General features: G+C 33.4%; 2 protein-coding genes across 4 annotated transcripts in view; both read right to left on the reverse strand.

The window, feature by feature from the left end:
• Positions 1 to 13,613, reverse strand: part of LOC111057668 — a gene marked incomplete in the record, with an annotated part of 246,580 nt that extends 232,967 nt beyond the window's left edge. Inside the window, 1 exon segment of the mRNA XM_039434687.1 lies at positions 13,481 to 13,613. Within this exon segment, the coding sequence (XP_039290621.1) occupies positions 13,481 to 13,591 (111 nt within the window).
• A 6,591-nt stretch (positions 13,614 to 20,204) lies between these two features.
• The window catches only part of LOC111050338 (thiamin pyrophosphokinase 1), a 31,628-nt gene continuing 24,749 nt past the window's right edge, over positions 20,205 to 27,083 (reverse strand). For all 3 annotated transcript variants that reach the window (XM_039434689.1, XM_039434690.1, XM_039434691.1), the window contains 3 exons: positions 26,701 to 26,945; positions 24,314 to 24,584; positions 20,205 to 22,768 (listed from right to left, as the gene is read on the reverse strand). In XM_039434689.1, coding sequence (XP_039290623.1) covers positions 22,587 to 22,768; positions 24,314 to 24,584; positions 26,701 to 26,945 — 698 coding nt within the window. In that variant the 3' untranslated portion in view covers positions 20,205 to 22,586. The remainder of the gene's footprint in view (positions 22,769 to 24,313; positions 24,585 to 26,700; positions 26,946 to 27,083) is intronic.

Raw genomic sequence — 27,083 nt, forward strand, 5'->3', positions numbered from 1 at the left:
ACCGTACTAGCAACGTACCTAAGATAAATAGAGGACGCAATAATTATAATTAGTGAGGAGGGTTGTTCAAATTGTTCTGGGGCTTGAAGATATACTACTTGAAAATGAGCAGGAGAGCACTCTATGTACTCACGTTCTATGATCTTGACTTTACTCGAAGCACTTTCATCTAGAGACTTTTGTCTCTCTTCTCAGTTTCATCTCACTTCTCACTTCTATCTCATGGAATTAATTGGATGAGCTCTGTTATCCTAATTTCTCCTTATATACTGGTTGAATTCATAAGTTGGAGTGAAATTGGGAAGATTGAAATAATAATGAGCTGTAAGTAGTTTAGCTGTACTTCCCTTCACTTCTATCACATCATTGTAAACTATTGAATTATTGGAGTACAAAAGTTCTATCGTGTATGGGATGGTTATTGGAAGATTAAGTTTCACTCAAGCTATTTTCTTCTAATATTGAGTTCTTCGGTCAAATTTGCAGTAGCAAAGGTCTTTAGTTGTATCTATATAACTTTCATTGGATATTTAGTACAATATTATTCTACAGATGGAAAGAAATTGGAAGTTACATTTATTCAAATGCTAATTAATGAATAATTACAATCAAACAAAATCCCAATTAAATTATGTAAATCACCCCGAAGACTTCTGCTACTGCAAATATTGGGACTGACAAATACTTTTTGTATAGTAGCGCTCATCGAATTTCCATCTACCTGTTACCCTGTTGTCAATATTAGCAGTAGCAGAAGTCTTCGGGGTGATTTACAGCATTAAATTGGAATTTTCGTTTAATAATTATAACATATTATTATTATTCTAGCGTGGAGTTCAATAATAATTTTGAAACTGAGTAAGCTTCTATAATCCTTCACGAGTTCTAAATTTCCATTGTAGTTAATTTTCCAATTCAAAGTTCTCATTACACTTTGTGTCATTCAACAGACCTGATATTCCAAATTATTGTCCAGAGCTAAGAAATGATTATTGATTCTACCGTGAAGTTCAATCATAATTTTGAAACCAAGTAAGTTTGGAACCAAGCCTCTACTATCCTAAATTGAGTCCTAAATCAAGTTCTGAACAATTTCTTCAAATACATAATCCTCATTATAGTTGATTTTCAAATTCAAAGTTCCCATTACATCTTGTGTCATTCATAGACCTGATATTCCATATTAATATACAGAGTTGAAATAATTATTCTTGATGTAAAAATATACTATTGAAGCACATCAATAATCTCAACAATTAAGAAATACCAGCATGAATAGATTCAATTTGTTGTTGGTTATACATCTTGTTTTCACTAATATGATTACTATTGTATTTTGAAAACTTTGAAGTGAAAAATCACCCACATTCTTTGGTGTGGTGACGACCGTTTTGTGCTGGTGTTGGACAAAAACAGAAGATTTCAAGTACTACTATAATAATGCAGATGTACTGCAACAGTTTAAAATATACAAGTAAACCAAACAACATTCTAAATGACCAAATCAACTTTTCCTCCCACATCCTGTTCGACAAACTCATTTAAATCCTCCTCCATCAACCGCTAAAAACTCCCCTCCACCCCCACTCCGACCAAATACCCACCCTCATAACCTTAGCTACCTCAGTTTCTGTTTGGCTTGAGAATGTGCAGCACCAGCACTAAACGGTCATCGCCATACCAAAGAATGTGAGTGTTTTTTTCACTTAAAATTTTTCAAAATACGATAGTAATAGATTCAAACAAATTCTGAAACAAATCTAGGAGACGTATCAGAATAGTATTCACTTGATAATAATCATCATTTTTGGAACAATACAGATATAATATAAGAATTATGTCAATGTCATGGTATTTCTGGAAACTTCGCCCACTCTCATACTTTCCTGTCACCACCAACACAGAGCATTGTTCATTTCAAATCTACTTTTCCCTTTCAACTTGTAAATGAATCCACATTCTATTATAGTGAGATGCAATTCAGACTGACAACATTATTTCAAAGGGAAGCATAAATGTTATTACATACAATGTCTGCTGACAATTTGAAGTGAACCCTGCTGCAGCTCTCAATTATTTTACAACCCACATTTTGTTTGCACTCGATTTTACAAAGGTAGAGCGGTTTTATAGTGAGATTCACATCAAGCTGTCAGAATTGCTTCAATGGGAAGCTTTGAAGTTTTCCACAAGGAATACTGACAGTGAAGTGAAGTACTCTAGACTGTCAGAATTCCTTATTTGAAACATCAAAAATTCTCATTTAAACAATTCTGTCAGTTTGTATGAATCTTCCCCTGTAGCTGCTGCATTTATTCGGGTTTCAGCACGTTTCGAATTGGATTCGCGCTGTCCAATGCAATTACATGCTCGCAAATAATTCCGGAAAGCAGGCGACGTTTATAAATAGTTCAGCAGACGACCGGTAGGGTTGGTAGGTTGGATGAGAGAAAGGGGCGAAATTAATTTGAATCTCCCGCTCTCCCCGTTTTGGGTGCCAGAGGTGTATTGTCCAAATGTGTCAGGGTTGGGGAGACGAGAGGGGTGCATTGTCACTTGCAGACATTAAGAGAAAGAGAGATAGAGAGAGACAGAAGTGAGAAAGAGAGAGATACAGAGACAGAAGTGAGTAAGAGAGAGTTTGAGGAAGCAAACACTGGGTGACAGATAGATAGATGGGTAGAGGGAGAGGGGAGAGAATAGAATGACTGCCTTTATTTTATACCTGGGAGGGCCTCTCTTACACTTAACACTCCAATACAATACTAAATTATAATTTAACAAGCAATACTCAGTAAAATAAAATAGAACAAACCGATATTTTAAATGTAAAAAGTAAAAAAATTAACAAAAATTAAATTAAAACAAACATTAATTTTAAAAAAAATAATTCTCAGAGAATGAGAGAGATAGAGAGTGTGAGATCTCACCCTGTGAGAAGATCTTATCTCACATTGCATAACTCACAAAGGATGAGAGAGACAGTCACTTGCAGGCACAGAAAGATAGAAATAGAGACAGAGAGAGTCAGTGAGGAAGTATGTGAGAGGGAGAGAGGGAGTGAGAGATCTCAACTTGTGTCTGATGCACCCAGAATATCTGATGAAGGCATATACAAAGAGGGATTCATAATTCAGATGGAGAGAGTCAGAGAGAGAGAGAGAGAGAGAGAGAGAGAGAGAGAGTGAGAGAGATAGTGAGTATGAGAGAGAAAAAGAGAGAGAGAGAATGTGTAAGGGAGAATGAGAGAGAGGGTGTGAGAGGTCTCAACTTGTGTGTGATGCAACCAGAAGATATCACTTATCATTTTATGTCTCACAAAGGCATTTGCAGAGAGAGAGATAGAAGTTGAGATAGAGAGAATAAGAGATTCAGATTCCTCTAGGGTGTGATCATACTAAATGCGTATATGTGCAAGTGCAAGCTTGGTTATGCATGATCAAGCGTGCAGATGAGAAAAAAAATCTGGAAAGAGCAATAGGAACGCTGAACACTGAACGCTTGCACTTGCTGGATCAGCTACATGCAAGTGACAACGATTCTTTTAGAATTTTGTTTTTCTGCTCTTGCATGATCTGACGTTCACTTGCACATATACGCATTCAATGTGATCACAGCCATATAATTCATGTGATCAGTACAACAAAAAAATGCAAATTACGTTCTATAGAGTGTTAAGAGTGAAATACCAAGATGAATCATGTTAACCTACAGACTGAAGAGTTTAACAATAATATTGAGCAAAGATGGGTGATGAAATATGCAAAAATTGAGGTATTATTGTAATGGATACACATGGAACTGTGAAGCTGGGACCTTCAATTATCCATGTAATAGAAAAACGGTGAATTAGGGAGGAAGGGAGAGAAAGAAACGTGAGTGAGAGAGCTCGAGAGAAGTTGGAGAGGAAGAGAGAAAGAGATAATTATATCAACTTGTGTGTGTAGCACAAAGAAGATGACACTTTTCATTGCATAGCCCACAAAGGACAGAAGATGCTGACAGTTGCAGAAACAGAGAGACAGAAAGAAAGATAAATTGAGATAGGAAATGGTGGGTGTGAGAGTGTGGAAGAGCGGGAGAGAGATGGGATATATGACAGAGCCCAGCTTGTGTAAGCTTTACTGAGAGAATCACACTTATCATAGCATAAGTAACAAAGGATAGGAGAGACAAACGTTTGCAAACCGACAGACAGAGAGAGAAAGAGACAATCGGAGAGGGTAAGACTGACAGAGAGAGAGAGAGAAAGAGATTGAAGGGTGGTGGTGAAATAGATATGAGAAATTTGGCCCAGTGTGTGCTTCGAGGATCACACTTATCATACATAGCATGCTCGCAAAGTATAGCGGAAATACTTAGATAAATGAATACAGATAGATGTGGAAGATGGATACAGTCATCTTGGAGAGATGAATAGGGTAGAATAGAATAGAATGAATTTTTTATTTGTTGACGTGACGAAGTATGGACAGTAATGTCCACTCTACCATCCGAACACGAAATAAAGTAAAGATGTAGAAAGAAATAGAGGAGAAAAGTTGGGGAAGATCTATGTAGAGGTCAAAAAGGCGTGGAATAATATGGAGGATGAAAAGTTGATGAATGAAATGAAAAGGAATAAGAATGAGGAAGAATAAGAGGAGGAGAAGAGTAATGACTAATAGAAGAAGGGAAAATGAAAGAAAGAGAGCTTAGAAAACGAGTAGTCAGAGAAGAAGAGATATGAGAAAGATAAATGAGAGAAGAAGAGATATGAGAAAGATGAATGAGAGAAGAAGAGATATGAGAAAGATGAATAAGAGGAGAAGAGATATGAGAAAGATAAATGAGAGGAGAAGAGATGTGGGAAGAGAAGATGTTTGTGACTTTCAACTATATTTGAGCATCTCAATAAAAGGATCTTTGAAAACATTATGTATGAAGAAATCAAAAAATAAGTGAAACGAAAAAATATGATAAGAAATTGGAAAACAAGTTCTAGAGTACAGCCGAATAATAATAGGAAAAGGAGAAGCAAATGTGAGGAGCAAGAAAAGAATGAGTTGAAGGGTCATGCAACGAAAGAGAACCAAGAGAAAAATAAACAACAATGATAGAAAAAACAATATAATAGGGAAAGTAGGAAAGAAAGATAAAACCAGCAAATAGTTTGAGATGAAGAGGAAGAACGAGATAACACAGAGCAAGTAACAGTCAAATTAGATATTAAGCAAAAGAATGAGTACTTCAGTAGTAGAAGGAGAAGAGAGATGTGTGGAGAAGAAGAGATAAGGAGGACGTGGTTTCTATTGTCTATTCTACTCTCCCTGATGTACCTCAGCCTCAGCTGTTATCTTGAGAGCTGTTATCTCATTCAGCTGTACCAAGAGACCAGCTTGAGAGAAAGGACAAATTAGAGGATCAAAGGATGAATTCAGGTGACAGGAGTGTAGGAATAGTATAGGATTAAGAGTTTAGAAGAGACTGCAGGAGGTAATTGAAAATGGAAGAATAGATTATGATGAAGATTGAATTAGGATCCGTGTCACAAAGTTATTTATCTACAATTTTCTGCAGTTTCTCAGTTTGAAAGAATTGTCAGTTGTTAGTTTGGGAGAGAACAATAATATTATTGAGAATGTGAAGAATACATGAGAGATTGACTCATCAGTTTGTAAACTTCGTTCAAATAACCTCAGCATTATTATTAGCTTCAAAAATTAGTTTGTATCAGTTTGGAAGAACACAATATAAAAATGTGAAAAAGAAATAAGATATTCACCAGTTTCATTTAAAATAACCTCAGCATTATTATTATTGGTATAAAGTAACTTCCTCCTATAAACTATTATACAACAACGGGTTTGAAACTACAAAAGATAATATCTACAGACTTTTAGTATGAATTTTGAAATGTTACTGTAGTTATTTCGATACGTTCTTCAACCAAACAATAGTACATTGTTGTGTTACCTCACAGTTCGTAATGGACCAAGAAAATAAGCAAAATCACAACAATTCTGTTTTAGATTTTAGGGAAAGGGATGGAACAGATTCTTCTAATCTTCTCCTGTTTTGTTCTTTTCCTCATTTTGTTCTCTTCCTCATTCTGTACTTTTCCTTATTCCATCAGAGAACAATAGAGTATGGTAGTGGAGAGTTGAAGGATGAACCATTTTGAGTCTTCATGTAACAATACCCAGTGGGCAGGTAGTGCGGCCCCGTCTCGTTTCTAAACCCATTCTATTCCTATCAAACTCTGATTCATTGTGAATACACTTCATACAATATTGTATATTCCCAAACACTAGCCTACCGAAACAATAGTCTGAATAAAAGTCTTGTAAAATAATATGATACCCACGATATCCGCCTCATGTATTAACTCTGCTATGATAGGCTACGTATCTGACACAATATCTTAAGGTGCGTACAGATTTACGCGCCGCGAACATGAGCAATTCACTTTTAATCAGCTGATGCCAAGCTTTTTATATCTGTATCTTACCGTTTCTGTAAAAATACACATATAATCAGCTGATTAAAAGTAAATTGCTCATGTTCGCGGCGCGTATATCTGTACGCACCTTTAGATGACTGGCATGATACAATAATATGAGAGCTTATAAATATTAAATAATCACGAAATTGATGCTATCGAAATAACAAGTCTCACAAGAAACGAAAACCACCTGAGCTTCCAACTTCGCCACATATCTAAAACGTGGCTAAATCTAATTTCGATAAGAGCGCACATGCTATGGATTATTAAGTTACTCGAGGCTTTTTTCCTTGGAACTTGGGGAACAATGAAGTCTTTGGTGCGTTTTATACGCTGATAACAATATTTCAGAACTGTTGGTTTGAGATCGACGTGTGGAAACGAAATCCAATTTAAAAACCTTTCAAGACGCAAAATGTGGTCGTCAAAATGCATTCTTGCATGATTAACTTTGTTTGCTAGAGCTAGACTCACTTCAAACTGTCAGAATCCCGTGAAGATGTCAACAACGCCTCCCATTTAACTAATGCTGACAGTGAATCTCACTGTATAGAGCGAGCAGCGTTGCCAAGTCGCCTTGTGTTATCCGCGCTTTTGTTGAGTGATAGCTGAAAATAATTGAATTTGGCGCTTTTTGAAAACCATACGAGCTATAAAGAAGAGCTGAGAATATAGCGGGTTTTTGTGATCCATGGGAAGCAATGGGACCTATCACACATGCGACCACCTTCCATATGTGTTGTGCAATAAATTGTGTAATAGTAGAGAATGTCTCGATAATCAGGAGAAGGAGATACCACAGTTTTCCCAATCCATTTGGAGCATTAAGCTATTCAATCTGGAACCGAGTTTTGAACTTGATTACTTCGAGGAATAGACTGGTTGAAATTAAACCTCACCAACTTTCAAATGTGTGCTAAGAAATTGATCCTCTCACATCGGCAAATGTGCTAATTATGTGAGATCATTTTAATATAAGTGTGGAACAGCATAGTTTTTCTCATTATGGTGCAGTATTCCATGACAGGTAACCCAACTTTCATGAAACATTAAATTACGATTATTTTCTCAACAACAAAGTTGATACCAAAGTACATACGGGTTTGATACCGAAATAATTAATAACGTAATTCAATGTGGATAAATGAAATCTATTTTCAACAAAGAATAGATTAATAGAATAAGAGAAGAATAGAAAGAAGCAGAACATAATTGGAAATTTTTTTTTGAATACAGATGATAAATAAAATAAATGCAGAGTAGATTGGATAGATTAAAGGATAGATAGAGTAGTTGCATCTAGAAAATGAAGAACAGTCTATAACGAACCGGCCAATCACGGACAAGATAAAGATTAGACCACGCCTACAGACACGCTCCAAGCTCTGCATACTTTCTCCTGATTGGTCGAGAATGCGAAACGTTGAGTTTCTTAGTTCTGCCGGTAGATGATTCTAGCTACTGGGTGTAACTTCATGATTCCCTCATTTTAGATAACCTTACTGAATCCAGGTTACTAATTAAAATTGATAATATCAATCTCAATATAGAAGAAATTATATAACAGAATAGTTTTGGGCTATGCCTGTTGTTCTATCCCGATCATATTCATATGATTTGTAATTGTATCAAAAAATAAATAAATAATTCACTACCAGTAGTGCTTAATAATTACCATCACACATTGACGAATCACACATTTGTAAGGAGATGGTGATAAAAAGTAAGGAACGATATGGACTTTCCGTAATTCTGATATGTTGGAGTACGGTGCCGTATTGAAAAACGTGAATAAATCTAGGGGAATCGAACCAAAAACTAGGGAAAACCACATGAATTTCATCATATTCCACTCACACTCAAAGTGCTTTCACATGAACGGCTACACTCTGCAGAAAAACAGACAACATCCTTGTAAAAACATGCGCTAGTCGATCAAAAAATATCGAAAATCCAAGTCAAGTGGAAGAGCATACGCGATTTCAGCTCCAGTTCTAATAAAAATGATCGCCGCTCAAAGCCGTAGTTGTAAAAAGGGTGGATTTGTGGTCAAAGAGGAATAGATTCACTATAAACTGTCAGCATTAGTTGAATTGGGAGCAATGATGTTATTTACACGAAATGCTGACATTATAAAGTTAATGGAAACTAAATTCGAAAACGATTCATTGAGTACAGTTTCCGGCAGATCTGTAATAAAACTGTTCCATCGTTTCTCAATTTATGAACTTTCTTGTTTTTATTGAGAAACTTAGTTGATATCCGTAGTAAAAATATTGTTTTTGTAATCATTTATTTCCACAGGGCTACTTGATCGTTTTATTCTAATAATTATAGAATCACTATAGTGAGGTCCACATTACTAGTAGTTCTGTGAACAGTAGACCTCACGCAGTATTCTCATCCACAAGTACCTGATTGAAACTATAGACCTTATGGAAATACAGTAATAGACTGGCTTCTCCACACATCTGTGTAATCACTTGTCAGCTGATTCATGATGAATAATTCTATAGTCTGATTTTTACTCTAATATTGGCGTATGAAGGAAGTTCCTTTACCCTTTTATATTATCCTTGAAATGCAAAATTTCCAAAAACCTTGTTTATACGTCGACGCGCAATTAAAAAAGGAACATACCTGTCAAATTTCATGAAACTCTATTACCGCGTTTCGCCGTAAATGCGCAACATATAAACATTTAAACATTAAGAGAAATGCCAAACCGTGGACTTGAATCTTAGACCTCACTTCGTTCGGTCAATAATGGCAGTGAAGAAAGATTCTGTCTTGTCAATGTCTTCTAAAGACGGTAGCTGATATAGGTTTATTGATGTAATTATTAACTGTTCATTCTTGTTTACAATAATCAATTATATTTCATTAAGCAAGAAATTATATTTTTCAATAATTTTATAATTAAGATGAAGTATTTTGTTACTTAAATATTAATTCTACATAGTTAAAATACGATCTGGGATCAGTGCAAAGCGAGAAAGAGATAGCGCTATCCGCTTTGTTGAATGATAGACAAGGATATATCAATATCATTGTCAATCAAACACTGCCATTATAACGTGGACCTCACTATAGTACACTTTCATTACATGTGTGTCATCAAATAAAATTGAGGGTTAATAGTGATCTATGTTTTAGTATTCTTTGACATATAATGTCAAATTATTATTTAACTGTATAACTATATATATTATTTTAACTATATTATGTTGAATAGGGTTTTGAGAATTGAGTTGAATTATAATACTGCTCTGATCATGATTTTGAGGATCACACTGTTTTTCACTTAGTTTCATTGGTGGGAAAATTAATATAAAATGCAAGAGTAACAATTACTGTTAGTAGCCTAATCTTCCCCTTTTCAGTTTGATTGTACTGTCATGCTGAACTTCATTTGATTTATGTATATGTATTTATGGGTGTGGAATAAATTTGAAATTTGAATTTCGAATAGAATAGAATAGATGATGTTTATTGCATCAAGACAATTTTTACTTTCCTTGTCCTATTACCATAGGTAAGGAAAGTATTGCTTTCCGAAAAAAATTAAGGTACCCAAATTTCTAAATTTCTATACGTTTCAAGGTCCTCTGAGTCCAAAAAAGTGGTTTTTGGGTATTGGTCTGTATGTGTGTGAGTGTGTGTGTGTGTATGTGTGTGTATGAGTGTATGTGCGTCTGTGTACACGATATCTCATCTCCCAATTAACGGAATGACTTGAAATTTGGAACGTGAGGTCCTTACAATATAAGGATCCGACACGAACAATTTCGATCAAATGCGATTCAATATGGCGGCTAAAATGGCGAAAATGTTGTCAAAAACAGGGTCTTTCACGATTTTCTCGAAACCGGCTCCGATTAAAGTTATACCTAAAATAGTCATCGATAAGCTCTATCAACTGCCACAAGTCCCTTATCTGTAAGAATATCAGGAGCTCCGCCCCATCTATGCAAAGTTTGATTTTAGATTCTCTATTATAAGGCTTCAGATACAATTTAAAAAAAAATTCAAGTGGAAAAGATTGAGCATGCGAATCTCTACAATTAATGTTCAGTAACATTTCCACGTAAAATTAAAAATAAGCTCGAAATTCGAGAAAATGTGATTATCCAATTGCAAACTGTTGGCAACTGTTGATTCTATTAAATTTAATGATTCACTATGAAGAGATAGCAGACCTCGTGTGTCTCCAGCGTTATTGCCCTGTCACCAGCTGGCTCAAATCTTTGAATAGTAGACTTGAGATGCGCGGGATCACTAGCGTCATATGATCAATTTTCATAACGGCAAGGAAAGTTGTGTGAGTGAGTGCACCACACCAGATTTTTTTAAAATACAATAGTCACACTTTTTATCAATTGGTCAATTGAGAGTCAAGTTAGAAAATACGCTCTTTGTTATATACAGCTACTATAAACTGAATTTTAGGCTCTATACATAGTACATTGTGGTATTACGTAACGCTATATAGTTTAATTCAAGTATGGCCTATGAGAATATTAATAATTATGGGATGGAATTTTATTAAATATATAAGATAACAAAAATATGACAACTATCACCCCTGGATAAGTCAACCCACAGACAGATACTCAAATCAAATCAATTTATTCTCACAATTTACAAATCATACAGTACAGTTACATTACATTTATAGAATACCCTTACGTTGTGAGAGACTCACATGTAGGCTTAAGCCTGTGTTTGTGAGGGTCTGGCGTAATTCGCTGAATTTAAAATCGATAATCTAAATTATACTCTCATTCCAACAAAGAATACTATCATTCTATAGAAGTAGAAGAGTTTGAAATTTCATTCGTTGTAAGACTCATGGCTAACTACTTACTTCTTATAAGTAGGCATGATGGTAGACAAAATCTTCCTTAAGGGATAGGCTAACGTGAACTATTTGGGGAAATATTATTCATGATTACAAATAAGAGTTTTGAAAACACTTAACTCAAGGATATTTGAACCTTTGTCATTCAATCTAAGCAACAATATTATTTTCCGAGAAGAAGCAGGGAATAGCAGATTGTAGTCAGTCGAAGTAGAAAAATAAATTTGAGTCACGCAATGTGATTTGTGTTGCTTGTTCTCAGAATCAGCATTTTGCATGATACTTCAGAGACCTTTCGCTTGACTTTAGTTGTGAATAATCCATGAAGTTTCAAATAAAAGTTAGCACCAGTTAACACGGGAAATATTTTTATTGTTGTATCATATATTTCAAATGTGGACTTGTCACTGTATTACTCTCGCAAAACATAAATCATTCAAGTATTCATGGTAGCTGCGCAAATTATTTAGTAAATTATTTAGTAAACGTATTTAGTACTCTATAAAGTATAATCGAATAAAATATTTAGGAAACGTATTTAGTACTCTATAAAGTATAATGAAACTCCACTTTTCTCCCCAACAAAAAATGAACATATCATTTCAGAAATCTTCGAAACCCAATCAATCCCAGGAGAACTTGAATAAAACCTTCATGAATCATTATCTCAGATTCAATATTCCACATTCAATATTCATTCAACTAACAATACAGAGCGACAGATCATTAGAAACCGGAAAAAGTTTAATATAGCATATAATATAGTTTGCACCATAGAATATCTGAGAAGCCATGGAAAGATACTACTAAAAGTGCTATTGAGAGTTCTAGGTCCCTTGCTTTCCAATCTCATCTCACAAAGATTTTCACCTTGACTGCAGCATTCAACATCAATATTCAATAGAATATACAATGGATGTACAATGGATTGAGTTTAATTTATGTGAGAGATTCAGGAAATGAATTGGAAGAAGATATTTTCAACGGAAACAGAAAACTTTGTCCTATTCGGTCTTAAAAGTTTCCATATTTCTTCTTCTCAACAAGGTATCTGACACAACTTCTCTCCCCAATAAGTAAGAGCAACGAAACCCCTAAAAAAGTTTTCACTAGTAGAAAAATAGAAAGGAAGAATGAGAGTTTGGAATATTCTCGTTTGAAAACTATCCATATTTTCACTTTTCCAACGAAGTATTACGAAACACAACTGTTTTCCTCAACAAAAAAAAGGACCATATCATTTCAGAATTCTTGAAAACAATATCAATCAGTATGAAATTAAGAGGATGAGTTGGAGTGAAAAAAGAAAATTTCTTCAATCAAAGCTTTCTTCACTTTTACTTTTTGATAATAGACTTTTCTCAACTAAGTGTTCCACACAACAATCTTTCCTTATACAGGAGCATCATTTCAAAAATAAGACATCAGTAGGCCTATTCTCTAAAATAGTTTAAATCAGAAAAAAGAGGCTTATGTCAAAATCTCCTATGAAAACTTTCCATATTTTAATTCAAAAACACAATACCTTAGGTTCATGACAATCTCTAAAACACTTCCAATTGTGATTATTATTGAATAAAAATATTATCTTATCTTATCAATTAGAGAAAAATTAAGAGGATACGTGAAAGTCAAGATATTTCTTCTACAAAAACTTTCCATATTTTGACTCTTCAACAAAATATCTCACACAAAATACTTCCTTTACACGAACATTCAGGTACAATATCACAGCAGCATTCTGTAAAACAGTTTCAATTGACAGGAAAATAATGGGAAAATGTGAAATTCAAAACCAATCTCCCAAAAAAACTTTCCATATTTCAGCCTTCTCAATAAATAATTATCTCCCACAACTTCCTCCATTACAGGAACATACAAAAATATAACATCAAAATTCTTTAAAACAGTTCACATCAGTAGAAAATAGTAAGAGAATGTGAAAAATGGAAAAATAATTCTCTCAAAACTTTCCATATTTTGGCATCTTAACAGATTATAACATCTTATGCTTTATATAACTTTCTTCCCTCATGAAAAATTCAATAATATTGCATCAACATTCTCTAAAACTAAGACAGTATCAATCAGTAGAAGAATAATAGGAAAATGTGGAAATCAAGAAAATCTCCTACCGATATTGTAGAAGTTTCCCGAAAGCGTACGCTTGTTGAGACACCCTCTCGAAGACACAACTTCCACGGAAGTTGAAAACGATATGAAACAAAGACGCGGTCAAAGCGCATTATCGCACAGCGCATGCGCTGTAATCAACGCATGAGCATTATCAAAGTGCACCATATCACGCAACCACCATGCTACCCGGTTCGTTCATGAATTTCGCCTAATCTTCTTCCCTTTGCTACCCTTCTCGTCCCACTTTCTTCGCCCCCTTCTCTTTCAACATCTTCGTTTCGTAGATTACGCTTTGTGCTGCATTCCAATCAAGCGCTATCTGTTTTTAAGCCTCTTTCGTCCATTGAAAGAGGGAGCCTTATCGATCATTTGAAACTGAACGAACGCCTGTTGAATTTTGTTTGCGTTTTCTCACTTCTTCCACCTACCCTACCGTGAATCTGCAACTTGCGCCCAGCGGTCAGAATGTGTTTGGACACTTACAGATTGAACGTAACAAAGTGAACGTCCGTGACGTCATGCCATTTCGCTCTCATTAGCAGCCGACATTACGTTCCCCGACTGAAGGAGCGAAATTCAAATTCACTACAGTATCTTAAGGAAGCTCTAAGCTAAACACTAATGTATTATGACAACATATAAGCCAAATTAATGGGATACATATTTCTATCCTATAATTCCATTATAATTGATATTGAAAGATTGGGCTAGAACCATGATTGTACGAACAATCATTCATTAAGTCATCCTGAATGAATGAATAATCTCTGTCAAATTGGTTCTAGCAAACACATCGTCTCAATCATTCATTCTAATGTTTTGACTTTTCATTTCTGAATTTTGTTTTAATGACAAAGACAATGTGGGTGATAGATGAAAATATATTTTTTAATACTTAAAACCTTCAAACACTAATAGCTGTGAACCTCCGTCACTCAGCCTAGCAAACAAATCAACACTGTTCATTTTCTCACTCATGGTGACAGCCTGAAGGAGTCAATATATGCTGATTATCGAAAAGTTGATGGGGTTGTGTGGTTTTGACAAACCGGGGGATTCCCGGTCGTCAACCTTTTCAACATACTCTCAGAGCTGGAAATGAGATGTATTCATGATTTCAAAATTCTTCACAAGTCGGGTTAAATCAATGGAACACTTTTGGAGTCGAATAGGAAGGAATGGTCGTTATAAAGCAGAACACGTCACAGATTTTCTGCGAAAACGTACTACGTGAATGGCTAACTAATGACTCAAACTGAAATCAATAACTTTGAAAAAATGCTGTGTAAATCGTAGCCTACATCGAATGTAGATAGATGAATCAGCAGGGCCCACAGATTGAAGAGAAAATCTGTGTACAGCAAAGGATGAATCCGGATATTGGAAAAACTGGTTATTCATTTTTGTAAAGTGGAGATTTCAGTAGAGTTTATTTGACTGAAATTCCAAATTGAATCTCATCTTTAATTGGATATTATCCACTCGGATTCGAACAGTTAAACTTGGGTATAGGAAAATATGTTGGTGTCTTCTGTTTGTTTCACGTTCTAAGAGTAATTTTTGTCAGTCAGTAAGAGTAATTTTTAACAGTCAGTAAACTGTATAAATGAATTAATATATTCTGTCCTTGGAGAAGTAAGCTTAATACTGCTATATACGGTACTTTAATAGCAGTTTACTGACAAAAACGGCCATGAAAATAATGTGCACAACGCACTTCTATCTAGCTAGAGTCTATAGTGAGGTCCACGTTATAATGGCAGTGGATAAAGATAAAATAATAGCGATGCCGATTCTCTGCATTGAGTAATTATATTTTTACACTGTCAAAAAAATAATTTGCATCGTTGTGGACCTAGAAAAGGATAGTACCACCGGCTTTGTTGAATGATAGACAAGGATAGCAAAACCAAAATTGATCAAATACTGTCATTATAATGTGGACCTCACTATAGAGAAATGAAGAAAGGTTCAATTGAATCATATCAAGGCTGGAAATTCATCTGGACTTGAAATTGTCAAAGACGTGAAATTTTTAAATAAAGCCTTCCAAAGTTCTTCTTATTGATCACTATTTTATTTATCCTTACCATACGGTATGGCTCATTCCATAATGTACAATATTAAAACCTTATTCATATGTACTTCATTATATGTATTTTATATTTTATTTTATTCACCATTGTATATTTGTACTTACCATATTTGTGGAATAGAGAAGATTTTTGATTGATTGATTGATTGATCCTAAGTTCAAAGCCCAACATCTGAGCATCCATGGTTGGTTATAATGTCATCATCTTATATCATTACTCTGACAAGTGAGAAGCTTATTTGTGAAGTGATGAAATACTCTTCTCACGTATAAAAATATTTGAGAATAACATTCAAACCATATAAACAAAAAATTGGATTCATAAAAAGTCTTATGACTTTCTTTATGTCCTACTTTTAAAGTCTAATGACTTCCTGCCTTGATTAAGATCAAGAGAAAACATAAGTAACGGTAGTTATAATATAATAAATAAAAAACATGGGGAATCGAAAAAACCCCAAAAGTCCCCAAGACCTGAATAGAAATTGATTGATGATTACCTTATCTGGAGCTGTGGAGATAAATTCCATTCAAACTCTGATTAATGCAGGTAACATTTCATGGCAGATTCAATCCAACAATCTAGTCGCTTCAAAATAACACTTTTTCATTCTGAAAAATATCATGAAACAATCGAAGAACATGCATGAATGTAAAGTTTTAGTAGAATGTTGTCTTAATGATACTTATCAATACAGAAATAAATATTGGTTTACCTGCCTGACTCAGGTCTGGTGTCAGTAGAGTTCTTCAGATTGTACCAGAATTAATTTTGTGGCCTTTGACAAGACTCAATAACTATCGTTCATCGAGTCTTAAGGTGCGTACAGATATACGCACCGCGAACATGAGCAATTCACTTTTAATCAGCTGATGCCAAGTTTTTTATATCTGTATCTTACCGTTTCTGTAAAAATACAGATTTAGTCAGCTGATTAAAAGTGAATTGCTCATGTTCGCGGGGCGTATATCTGTACGCACCTTAAGACTAACTGAACAAACTTTATTCAAGTTGATTTTACCACATTACATAGACTAACTAAACAGATCTGTGACAGGTTAGATCTGTGATCGAGTTTAAAGATCGTTTTACACGGGAAAAATAGGTAGGTTCAATTACTACAGTAAGGTCCACGCAGTGTTTGATTAGCAATGGTATTGCTATCCTTGTCCATCATTCAACAAAGCGGATAGCGCTATCTCTTTCTCGCTTTGCTCTGTTGCCAAATCGTCTCTTAACAATATAGAATGAATAATTAGTTAACAAAATATTTCATCTTAATTATGAAATTATTGGAAAATATAATTCCTTGCTTAATATATAATATAATTGATTATTTTAAACGAGAGTGAACTGTTAATATATTACATTAATAAACCTGTATCAGCTACCGTCTATAGAAGGATCCGTCTACAAATCAGAAGATCGGCAACGTTGTTCTCCTATCTTCCTCCACTGCAAATTAAAACGTGGATCTCACAATAGCTGCTGCGGGCACATAGAATTGGAAATGTTTATTTGAGTTTCGTACATTTCCAATTCCACGTTCCTGCAAGAGATAAATATAGTGAAGTCCACGTTATAATGGCAGTAGAGGAAGATAGAAGAACAGCGTTCTCGATTGCCACTGCCTTCTATAGAGTATAATTGATACCGATACATATGATTTAATATTAATTCTTGCCACTAAATTTATTGATATATTTGTCAAGAAAATATTTTTTCAATGATTATAATAGTAACTTGTCATTGAGTTTGAATATTTTGTTAATCAATTATATTTCTACATTGTTGAAAGACGATCTGGCAACGTTGCGGAGCTAGAAAAAGATAGTGCTATCTGCTTTGTCGAATGATAAGCAAGGATAGCACCACTAATTCAATTAAATACTGTCACTATCTATTTATTTATGAATACATGGAAGCAAACAGGATTTCTCTCAAAAATTGCTTCCATAACACAATAACTACAATATGATTCATTATAAATATTCAAGTATACAAAGAAGTAAGAAAATTAAAATAAAATTGAAATTCTATTGGAAATTAGAATATTAATACAAGTTATACCACTCTTTTGAAACGTATTATAACGTGGGCCTCACTAAAGTGGAAATGTATTGTCCATATTTGCAGGTTGCTTAACAATTATAAAGTGTGACGGACTCAACAGGATCAAAGAAACACTGTGGCACAAGAATAGTTATTTGTGCAACTAGTGCGCAAAGTGACAGTTTGCTGCACCGAAAGAAACGTTTACGCCCGAGCCGTAGGCGAGGGCGGAATGGTTTGTTGAGTGCAGCAGAGGAACTTTGCGCACGTATTTCACATTAAGTTTTTCCTACAGTTACCATTGAATATGAAAAGTGGGTAATTATGAGTAAAATTGCCTGAATAATGTAGTAGTGTTTGAATGAAGAGGCGGCTGTGTGCTGAATGTGGTGGCTGTCGCTGTCATCCACTGTTGTCCTTGGTTATAATATATAATGTAATAATTAGCGCGTTGTGCTTCGTTGCACCTCTGCTCACTATAGCAGCCACAGCAGTCACTGTTACCAACTTCATTTGGATTTTGCTGCACTGTTGCTCCATATAACCTACTAAGTATTTTGCGTTGCCATGTTGCAAATCTGGAGTGCAGAAAAATTTTTCCCGCACTAGAGCGGAAAAGTGATTCTTTGCGTTCTGTAATCAGTGCAGCAATGGCCACTTTTCAATGTAACTGTAGGAAAAAATATTTTTGGACAGAGCCTTTAAGTTACTACTCACTCTATTTCGTTCACATCATAGTTTGATTATAGTCTGTGTAGAATAAGTTGAGACTTGGCCCTCCATCCGAAGAAATTACAAGGTTGCCAATTCGTGTAAAATTGCAACTTTCTCAAATTCCCAATTCAACGTCAGAATTGGTTGCAGAATATCATCCCCGATATCCTAGTAGTGCTAAAAAAGTTTCAGGGCTGAAAGGATTAAAAGGAAATCTAACTTCTATGATAAAATTGGAAACATCGCGAAGATTTGTTTTTCTTTTGAATATCACTTCTCTCAGAATCATGGGGCGTCGTAATGTGTAATAATTTTATATCAAATTAACGGGGAGAATGTGTCCCCTCTATTGGTGTCTGGATCATTTTTATCCGACTTATAGTTATTTTTCAATCAATGATTATGTACATCAATGTCGATACATTTCGATCAGAAAACGTGAAATTTTCGACATTTTAGTTTCAGAAGATAAGTGGGTGGTGAAAGCGAGAAAGTTTCTCAGAAATAATTGATATCGGGGATGATATTCTACAACCAATTCTGACGTTGAATTAGAAATTTGAGAAAGTTACAATTTTACACGATTTGGCAACCCTATAATTATTTCTTCGGATGGAGGGCCAAGTCTCAACTTATTTTACACAGACTATAATCTGAATTGTTTAATTCGGTCTACTGAAAGATGAATTCCACTTCTTGAATCAATTTCTTTCCATCTGAGTTCAATAATTTGAAAATTCTGTCCTAGAGAGCAATAAATTAAAGAACTCTCAAATTCATACTATTCAGTCAAGAACTGGGACTTCATGAACAAAATTATTATTTTAGGATTCTTCATAATTATCCTACAACTTGGAATTCAAGATTTGAAATAGCATTATTCAATTCATTGCTCTCAATCTTTGAACTTGTCAAGAGCTCTTGACGTCATGATTTCGAGTCATTAAAGTTGTGAAAAGATTTGCATATAACAAAACTAGGTATACATTTCATGTGACTTATAGCTAATAATATGCTACTAATAGCTAACAACCAACATTTCTAGGTACATAAAGGACACAACATATAAAAATATAACATTTTATTGAATAACAAAGGAACATAAAAAAGATAACTAAAAATTAAAAATAAATAAAAAGAAAACAACAACAAAATAAAACATTAATAAATAAGATGTCTACTCTAATTTCCAATACATTGTATAAAAATCCCAGACAATGTTAACTTAATTATTACTACAACAGTTTGTGTAAAACATATTTTTTAAATTAATTTTTGATTTATGAAACTGGACCACTGTATTAAACTAATTCCTGGCAAAATACAGTGACAAAATGGAGTACCTATTTACTAATCCTCTACTGAGTGATAGTCATGTAATTTTAAATATACTAAGAATTGAAAAAAAAACACTATACATTTTATTTTGCAAAATATAGTTAAAATTCATATTGCTTTCTTTCTGCCTTGTTATTGCAATCTTGTAAAGGCTAATGAGCATTTTTTTCCTAATATTATAACGAGTTCAATTAATATGATAGGTAATTCTCACCAGGCGCGGATCCAGGACTCTGACCTGGTGGTGGGGGGGGCGATTGGGGTGATCATCCAGGGAACCCATCCCCGTTTGACTCCCCATACCCCACCCGGAAAGTTTTTGAAGTTTTTAATCGAAAACAGCAATTGAAAGCTTTATTTTTAATAATAATTAGATTTTTGGATTTGTTAATTTAAATGCAAAGGTCATGATACTTATTTCTGCTCCCTCAAAATTTGTTTGCACACTAGGTACTGTACTAGTGTACACTTTGCACACAAGGTACACAAATAACTATTTCACTTTAAAAATATTTTTTCAACATTTGACACCAAAACAATTTTTCATGATTAGGCTACCTACTTGAAAGCATTTATTACTTCTACATCCATATTATGGTATTACAAAATCACTATTCTAACTACAACATAAAACCATAGAGAAACAATAGCATGTTAAGTAGATATCACTACAACACAACCAGCTCCAATAAATAACTAATGAAATATATACTTTCAAAATTGACTTTCAACTTCAGTCAATAATCATATTTGATAATCCAGAAGTCCTAATTTCATAATATTATAGAATGTCCTATATTACCAATGTCAAAGTCCTCAATATTCATGACTTCGAATAAAAATATAATATGTAGATGAGAAGATCTAGAATACGTCTTTTTGATCAAAATTAAATAAATTTTTAAAGAATTGTCAATACTACTGATGTTTGCAATAGCAATTTATTTAACTCTGTTGTAGTTCTGACACTGTGTTACTTGTAAATATTTGAAAAAAAACACTTACTTTTGTTGGAGTATTGAGGAATGCATTTCACTCCTGAAGAGGAGCTTCATCAGCCTCATTGTAATTTATTTTATTTGGTCATGTATACACAAATTTTTTACTTCCTTTTTGAATTCTGTAAATGATGCTGGTATAGATTTAAAAGTTCTGGAGTCTTTTTTACTTTCCTTGCCCAACTACCTTATGTAAGGACATTATTTCTCTCTCTCCCTCTCTGTCGTGGTTAACGGGAAAAATATATTATGTTGTTCTGCCTTGCCGTATTACCCAGTGTCATTTCCTATCAACACTCAAGTTTATAGATTATGTCTTGGGTTCTTCATGTTTTCTCACTAAAAATTTGCACTTTTACTTCCTGAGTTTCTATTTTATAAATATTAAAATCAAGGAAACTATTTTCAAACACAAAATCACATTTAAAAAGCAAAAACTATAAAAATGTTGATTGTCCATACTTTGTAAAATTAGCAATTCTGTCATTTAATGTAAATTAGTTTATAAGCCAGTATATATAGTAACATACATAAATAAAGATCTCTAATCTGATCTAATCTGTTGAAGTTAAGACAACAACAATTTCGACATTATTGCTCTCCAAAAAATTTAGATACTTTTTTTAATCATGTGGATGTTACAACATCAATAATTTTGTACTCAATTTTCTCATGAAATGTATTACAATGGCTTACTGTACAATACACTATTAAAGGAGCTTTTAATATTAAGTCAACAAATTTGTCCTAATTTTTACTCTGATGATTCCAGCTTTGAACTAGATAATTTATTATTATCAAACAATACAATAAATGAAATTTAACCTTCAATTTTTAAAATATCACAGATATTTCTCACTGATAACAATGGCAACTGATTATTATAATTATAAAATATTCTACACTATAAGCCTCGTATGTAATCGAATCAAAGTACATGAATTTAAGTTTTTGATTAATAATCAAGGAAAAAATTTGTATTGACAGAATTCAACATTAAATCTTTCTATACAAATCCAGGAGAAAAGTCATCAGATAATTAAAACAATTTTGATACAACTTGTAGAGGTAAAAGCATGAATAAAATATATACCAATATTGTATATTTTCCCATTGATTCCGATAGTACCAGAGCACTCAAATAAATATTGATAGATGTTAAAAGAACTCAAAAATATTCTGCCTCAATAATCAATTTCGAGGTTGAGTGGTAGAGAGAGCTTGAAAGTCCTAACTCCGCCTAATAAAGATTTTTCATTTCATTTTCATTTCAATTTGAATAAATGTATAAAAAGTACATTTTCACAGAAAAACTCAACAGTATTGATGTCGATATTTGTCAAAAATATAATGATGAAAATAGAAATACAAATAAGTTAAGCCAGTTACACACACATCGATTATTGAACGTTCGATTTTTTGCCGTCCTTATAAATTCTATTGGATTAAACAGATGATGTGTGTCAAGAACCGTTCAAACTGGTGGAAATCATAAAGACGGCGAAAAATCGAACGTCCAAAAAAAGATTTGAGTGTAACTGGCTAAGAAGATTGAACGAAACTTGGCAAACACATGAACACATCATCTGTTTGTCAAGTTATGTTCAATCTAATAGAATTTAAAAGGACGACAAAAATCGTACATCCAAAAATTGATGTGTGTGTAACTAGCCACAGTCAAAATCTGTCTTCATTTCATAATATACAAATCTAAAAACCCAATATTCAAAGGATAACTTGATTATACTAACCAATAAATACATGAAAATAACAAATAAAAATGAAGAAAAATACATTGTAATGAAAATACGAAAACAAAGACCCAACTACAAAATTTACGCTCCCAGACTACAAATAATTTTTTCTGTACAAATTAGTTGAAACAATAATTGAATATTTTAGAACAATTAGTACTTCGCTGTTTGGCAGGACTTTCGGCGGAAATTCGAAGATCTGAATAAGTCATCTTTGAATCCTAATCCCATGGACCAGATTATTTTTTTATCGACTAATAATTCAACTGATTCCTTATCAGAGTCGTAGGTATTGGAAGAGCTGACAAGGCCACCGAGTTCCAAACGAGAATTCTCTGGAAATAGAACCACAATTTATTAATAACAAATAAAAATAATTATTTGATTGTAAATCTTGAATTTTGCTGGAACTGGTCTGAAAGAAAACAGTGAATATGAATTTTCTTTGGACTCAATATCACTAAATGCAAAAAATATATATAGCACACAACAGGAAACATTTTACAGTCTTATAATACTCATTTGAAAAGATAAGACGATACCAATAGACGAAAAAACACTTATGAACTTAAAAACTTACATTTATTATCCGAAATTTTCGATGACTGCGTCACCTTCTTCAACGGTTGTTGTAGTTGTAATAGTTGTCAGTTTGTAGTTTAAAAAAAAACACCAGCTCAGTCAAGACGCAGTCATCGAAAATTTTGGATAATAATGTAATTTTTCAAGTAAGTGTTTTTTCACCTATTTGTATCGTCTTACCTATTCAAATAAGTATTAAAAAATATATATATTTATTCGCATTCGGTGCTAAGCCCTATACAAGAGTCACAATCATTATGACATAGAGATTGAATATACAAACAATATTACAAACATTAATTATAGTTACAAACAATATAACATGATTAAATGAAACGTCATAAATATAAATATTGTTCATGAATCAATCAAATTAATGACTGTTAAAGTGACAGAGACATGACAATTTTCACCAAAAATATTAGAAGTTAATGAAATATAAAAATAATAATCAATTAACAATCAATTTCAATGAATAAATAGTAGTTATAGTTGTTGTATTCGATAAACAATAGGACGTCAATGAATGACAATTAAATAGTAAAGTCTATGAACAATGGACAAACAGCCAAACAAAAGACGAGGCAATAAACAAACAATAAAAACATTAAAATTAAATGAAGTTCAAATTTCAATTAATTAAAATACATTTTAAATTTTATTCAAATCATCAAGTCTGCAAATTAAAAGTTTGCAATGTCAGAGTACTGCATTAAAATCGTTTTCAATTATTATAATATAAAAAATGAATCTGATGCTGCATGTGGAAAAATCCAGTCAAGAAAATTGAAAAATGTTGAAAACGAGAAAAGTATTCAAATATTTAAATACAAAAGATCTCAATTTGAATTAATATGTATTAACAATTATTTGTCATAGGCTTGAGCACTAGCGCTTCCATGGAGAATATGTGAACTTTCAATTGAGAACTTTTGCCACCAGAGATCGCGTAAGTTGATTTTCCAGCCAACTTCTGATCCCCTGTAATCAATAAATCGATCAAAGATTGAAATCTCACGATACATTAGAATAATTCTATAATTTTCTTCTTTTCTCTCTATTCTTCTTCTTCTTCTCTCAAACAGGGATTAGGCTACTTCTTCTTTTCTCTCTATTCTTCTTCTTCTTTTTAACAGGGATTAGACTATTGCCTGTCCCTACTCACATTCAGCTTATAATAAATAAAAAATTGTATAGGCCTAGATTAAGTTATTTCAATATTGTAAATATAATTATATTATCTGTATAACAAATGTGATTCAATGTAAATTTCATATTCAGAATAATATTTGACTCACCCATATTATACTTTAAGCCAGTGGACGTAACATTGCATGACGTTCCAACAGGTAACAAGCTGCACCAAGCATTGCAGTCTCTCAATCGTTGTGGTATCCGAATCTTATGATGGCCAGGTTTCAGTAACCAAGTGAGGGAATCGCCGGCCAAATGGTACATTTGAACGTTTTTGTTACTTAGTAGCTCATCAGTGGTGAAATGCACGTTTAGATTGGAAACTATGTGATCCAGTCTGCCTGAGTGTTCACCCACAACCAACAATGAGTCCAACTGAAAATAAATATTAATCTATTAATTACATTGAATTTGTAGTTTTTAAATTTACATTTAAGGATCTCTTTATTATTGGATTTGAAAGTAATCTATTAATTACATTTAAATTTATATTCAAGGATCTCTCTATAAGAGAATTGAATTGAGGATGTTGCGTTCTACCATACTAAAACCCGGTTGCACGAAACTCTGTTAACTTTTAATCCCGATTGAATGCCACGAGAACCAATCAGAGAAGCCTTCTTCTCAAAAAAACCTTCTCTTATTGGTACTGTGGAATTTAATCATGATTAAAATTAACAGGCTTTTGTGCAACCGGGTCTAAGGAAGATTTATAGTGTGATTCACGTTATAATGGCAGTGGAGAAAGATAGAAGAACAGCGTTGCCGATTCTCTAACTTCCCACTGCCTTCAATATAATATATCTGATGAAATATTAATTTTTCAATTATTTAGTAATCAATTTTCATAATAATTGAGATTAAATATTAATTTATTTACCGACTAATTGCCATTAAAATAATCAAAAGTTTTCAAAGAATTTTGTTCTCAAATTTTATCACATTATTCCTGTTTATATTGTTTTTTATTCATAGCTTAAGGATGCACTGTAGAGAAGAGAAAAATATTTGTATTATTTATAAAATGGTAAATAAATTGAATTAAATATTTTATCAATTCATTATATTTCTAAATTTTGAAAAACGATCAGGCAACGTTTAGTAGGTTTAAGAGGATAGCGCTATCTGCTTTGTCGAATGATAGACAAGGATAGCAACACCAATATTAATCAAATGTACATTATTTGATTAACACTGGTCTAACATTAGACAAAGCAGATAGCGCTATGCTTTTTCACCTCCGCAACGTCATTATAACGTGAACCTTTTCATTATCCTATACTATTGAACGAGCAATTGCTGTTTATATGTTTAGATGTTTTTTATGTTTGTATTTCACCGGATCTCGAAAACGGCTCACGAAATTCAAAACATAGTAGGTTTATAATATATAAATTCGATTGCACTAGGTCTCATCCCTGGGAAAACTCGCTGAATGACATTAAAAGGATAATTATTATTCATCCTTGGAAAAACAGCTGATAATAATTATTTCTTCGTCTGTTGATGATGGAAGTGAGTGAGTTCATGTGTGTGGGACTGTGTCAAAATTATGACTCAGCTGTTGAACTTTTGTAATCATCCAATCAGGTCGCAAAAAAGCGGGGTTATTTTCAATCCTGATTAATTCCAGTAGATCCATCTTTTTGAAATGGTCTTCTCTGATTTGGTTCACGTGAAATTAATCAGGATTAAAATTTAACCGGCTTTTGTGCAACCGGGCCTTTGTGAGGGAAATTTTTTCATTCCTCTGGGAATAAATCTCAATTTACTGTGATTGGATAGAACATTTCTGTATGAACTATGAATGTTATTATAATTTATTCTTTCGTAATAAATTTGTTATGCTTTCGTACTCCAGAGCGAAGCTCGGTCCCCAATATTATAGACACTATACAGTACACTCTCATTCTAGAACAGTAAGTGAAAACATAGTGAAGCGGCAAAGGTATGCTAGAGGGAGGTAGAGGGAAGCCGCAACATCTAGATACAGGCATTATTTTCAACACTCTCTGCTACCTTCAACGCTCCACTATGTTTTACCCCAATGCGATGCCATAGCTCCCAACAAGTGGACAAATAGATTGTCTTAAGCTGTGTACAGACTGGAGCACCACGAACACGCGTATTTCACTTTTCATCAGCTGGTTATAATTGTATTTGTACAGAAACAGTAAGGTACAGATATAATAAACATAGCATCAGCTGATGTAAAATTGAATACGCGTGTTTGTGACGCTCAAGTCTGTACGCAGCAGTATAGAATACATGTCATAATCATGTTTTGATTTGACAAGGCAAAGTTATTTATTTTATTATTGTCGAAAGCAATCCAACCTATATGGACTCGGTGTGGAAAAAATGTTCAAATGTTTAACGATTCTACATCAAACAATAGGTGTGTTGTTGTTTTCACAGTCTAGTTTCAATATTTTAGAAGAATTCTAATAATCAAATAAAAGTACATACAATAGATTTAGTAAAATCTTACCTCAATCTTTTTATCAATAACAACACCGACAGCTTTCCTGAAGTCCGTATTATCTTGATCTTCCGTTTCACGAATTTCACATCCCAAACTTCTCATATGCTGCAATATACTTGGATCTAGCGAATCCAAGTCACCCGACACTATGTCAGGATTTAGGGTGACTTCCGAACCACAATCGGATTTTAGTTTTTCGCAAAACGTCAACCACCTTTCAGTTCCCCTGTCGACAGTGATTCGTAATTTAGCTGCAATTAAATTCGATTAAGAAGTAATTTATGAAAAAATATCAGAGAAAATTTTAATTCACATTTAAAACATGTTGTCAAACAATAATATTGATTTGATTATTGGAATATACCAGAAATGTGTGGCTTTCATTCACA

The sequence above is a fragment of the Nilaparvata lugens genome, chromosome 8 (assembly GCF_014356525.2).
Source record: "Nilaparvata lugens isolate BPH chromosome 8, ASM1435652v1, whole genome shotgun sequence".
NCBI classification, from domain to species: Eukaryota; Metazoa; Arthropoda; class Insecta; order Hemiptera; family Delphacidae; genus Nilaparvata; species Nilaparvata lugens.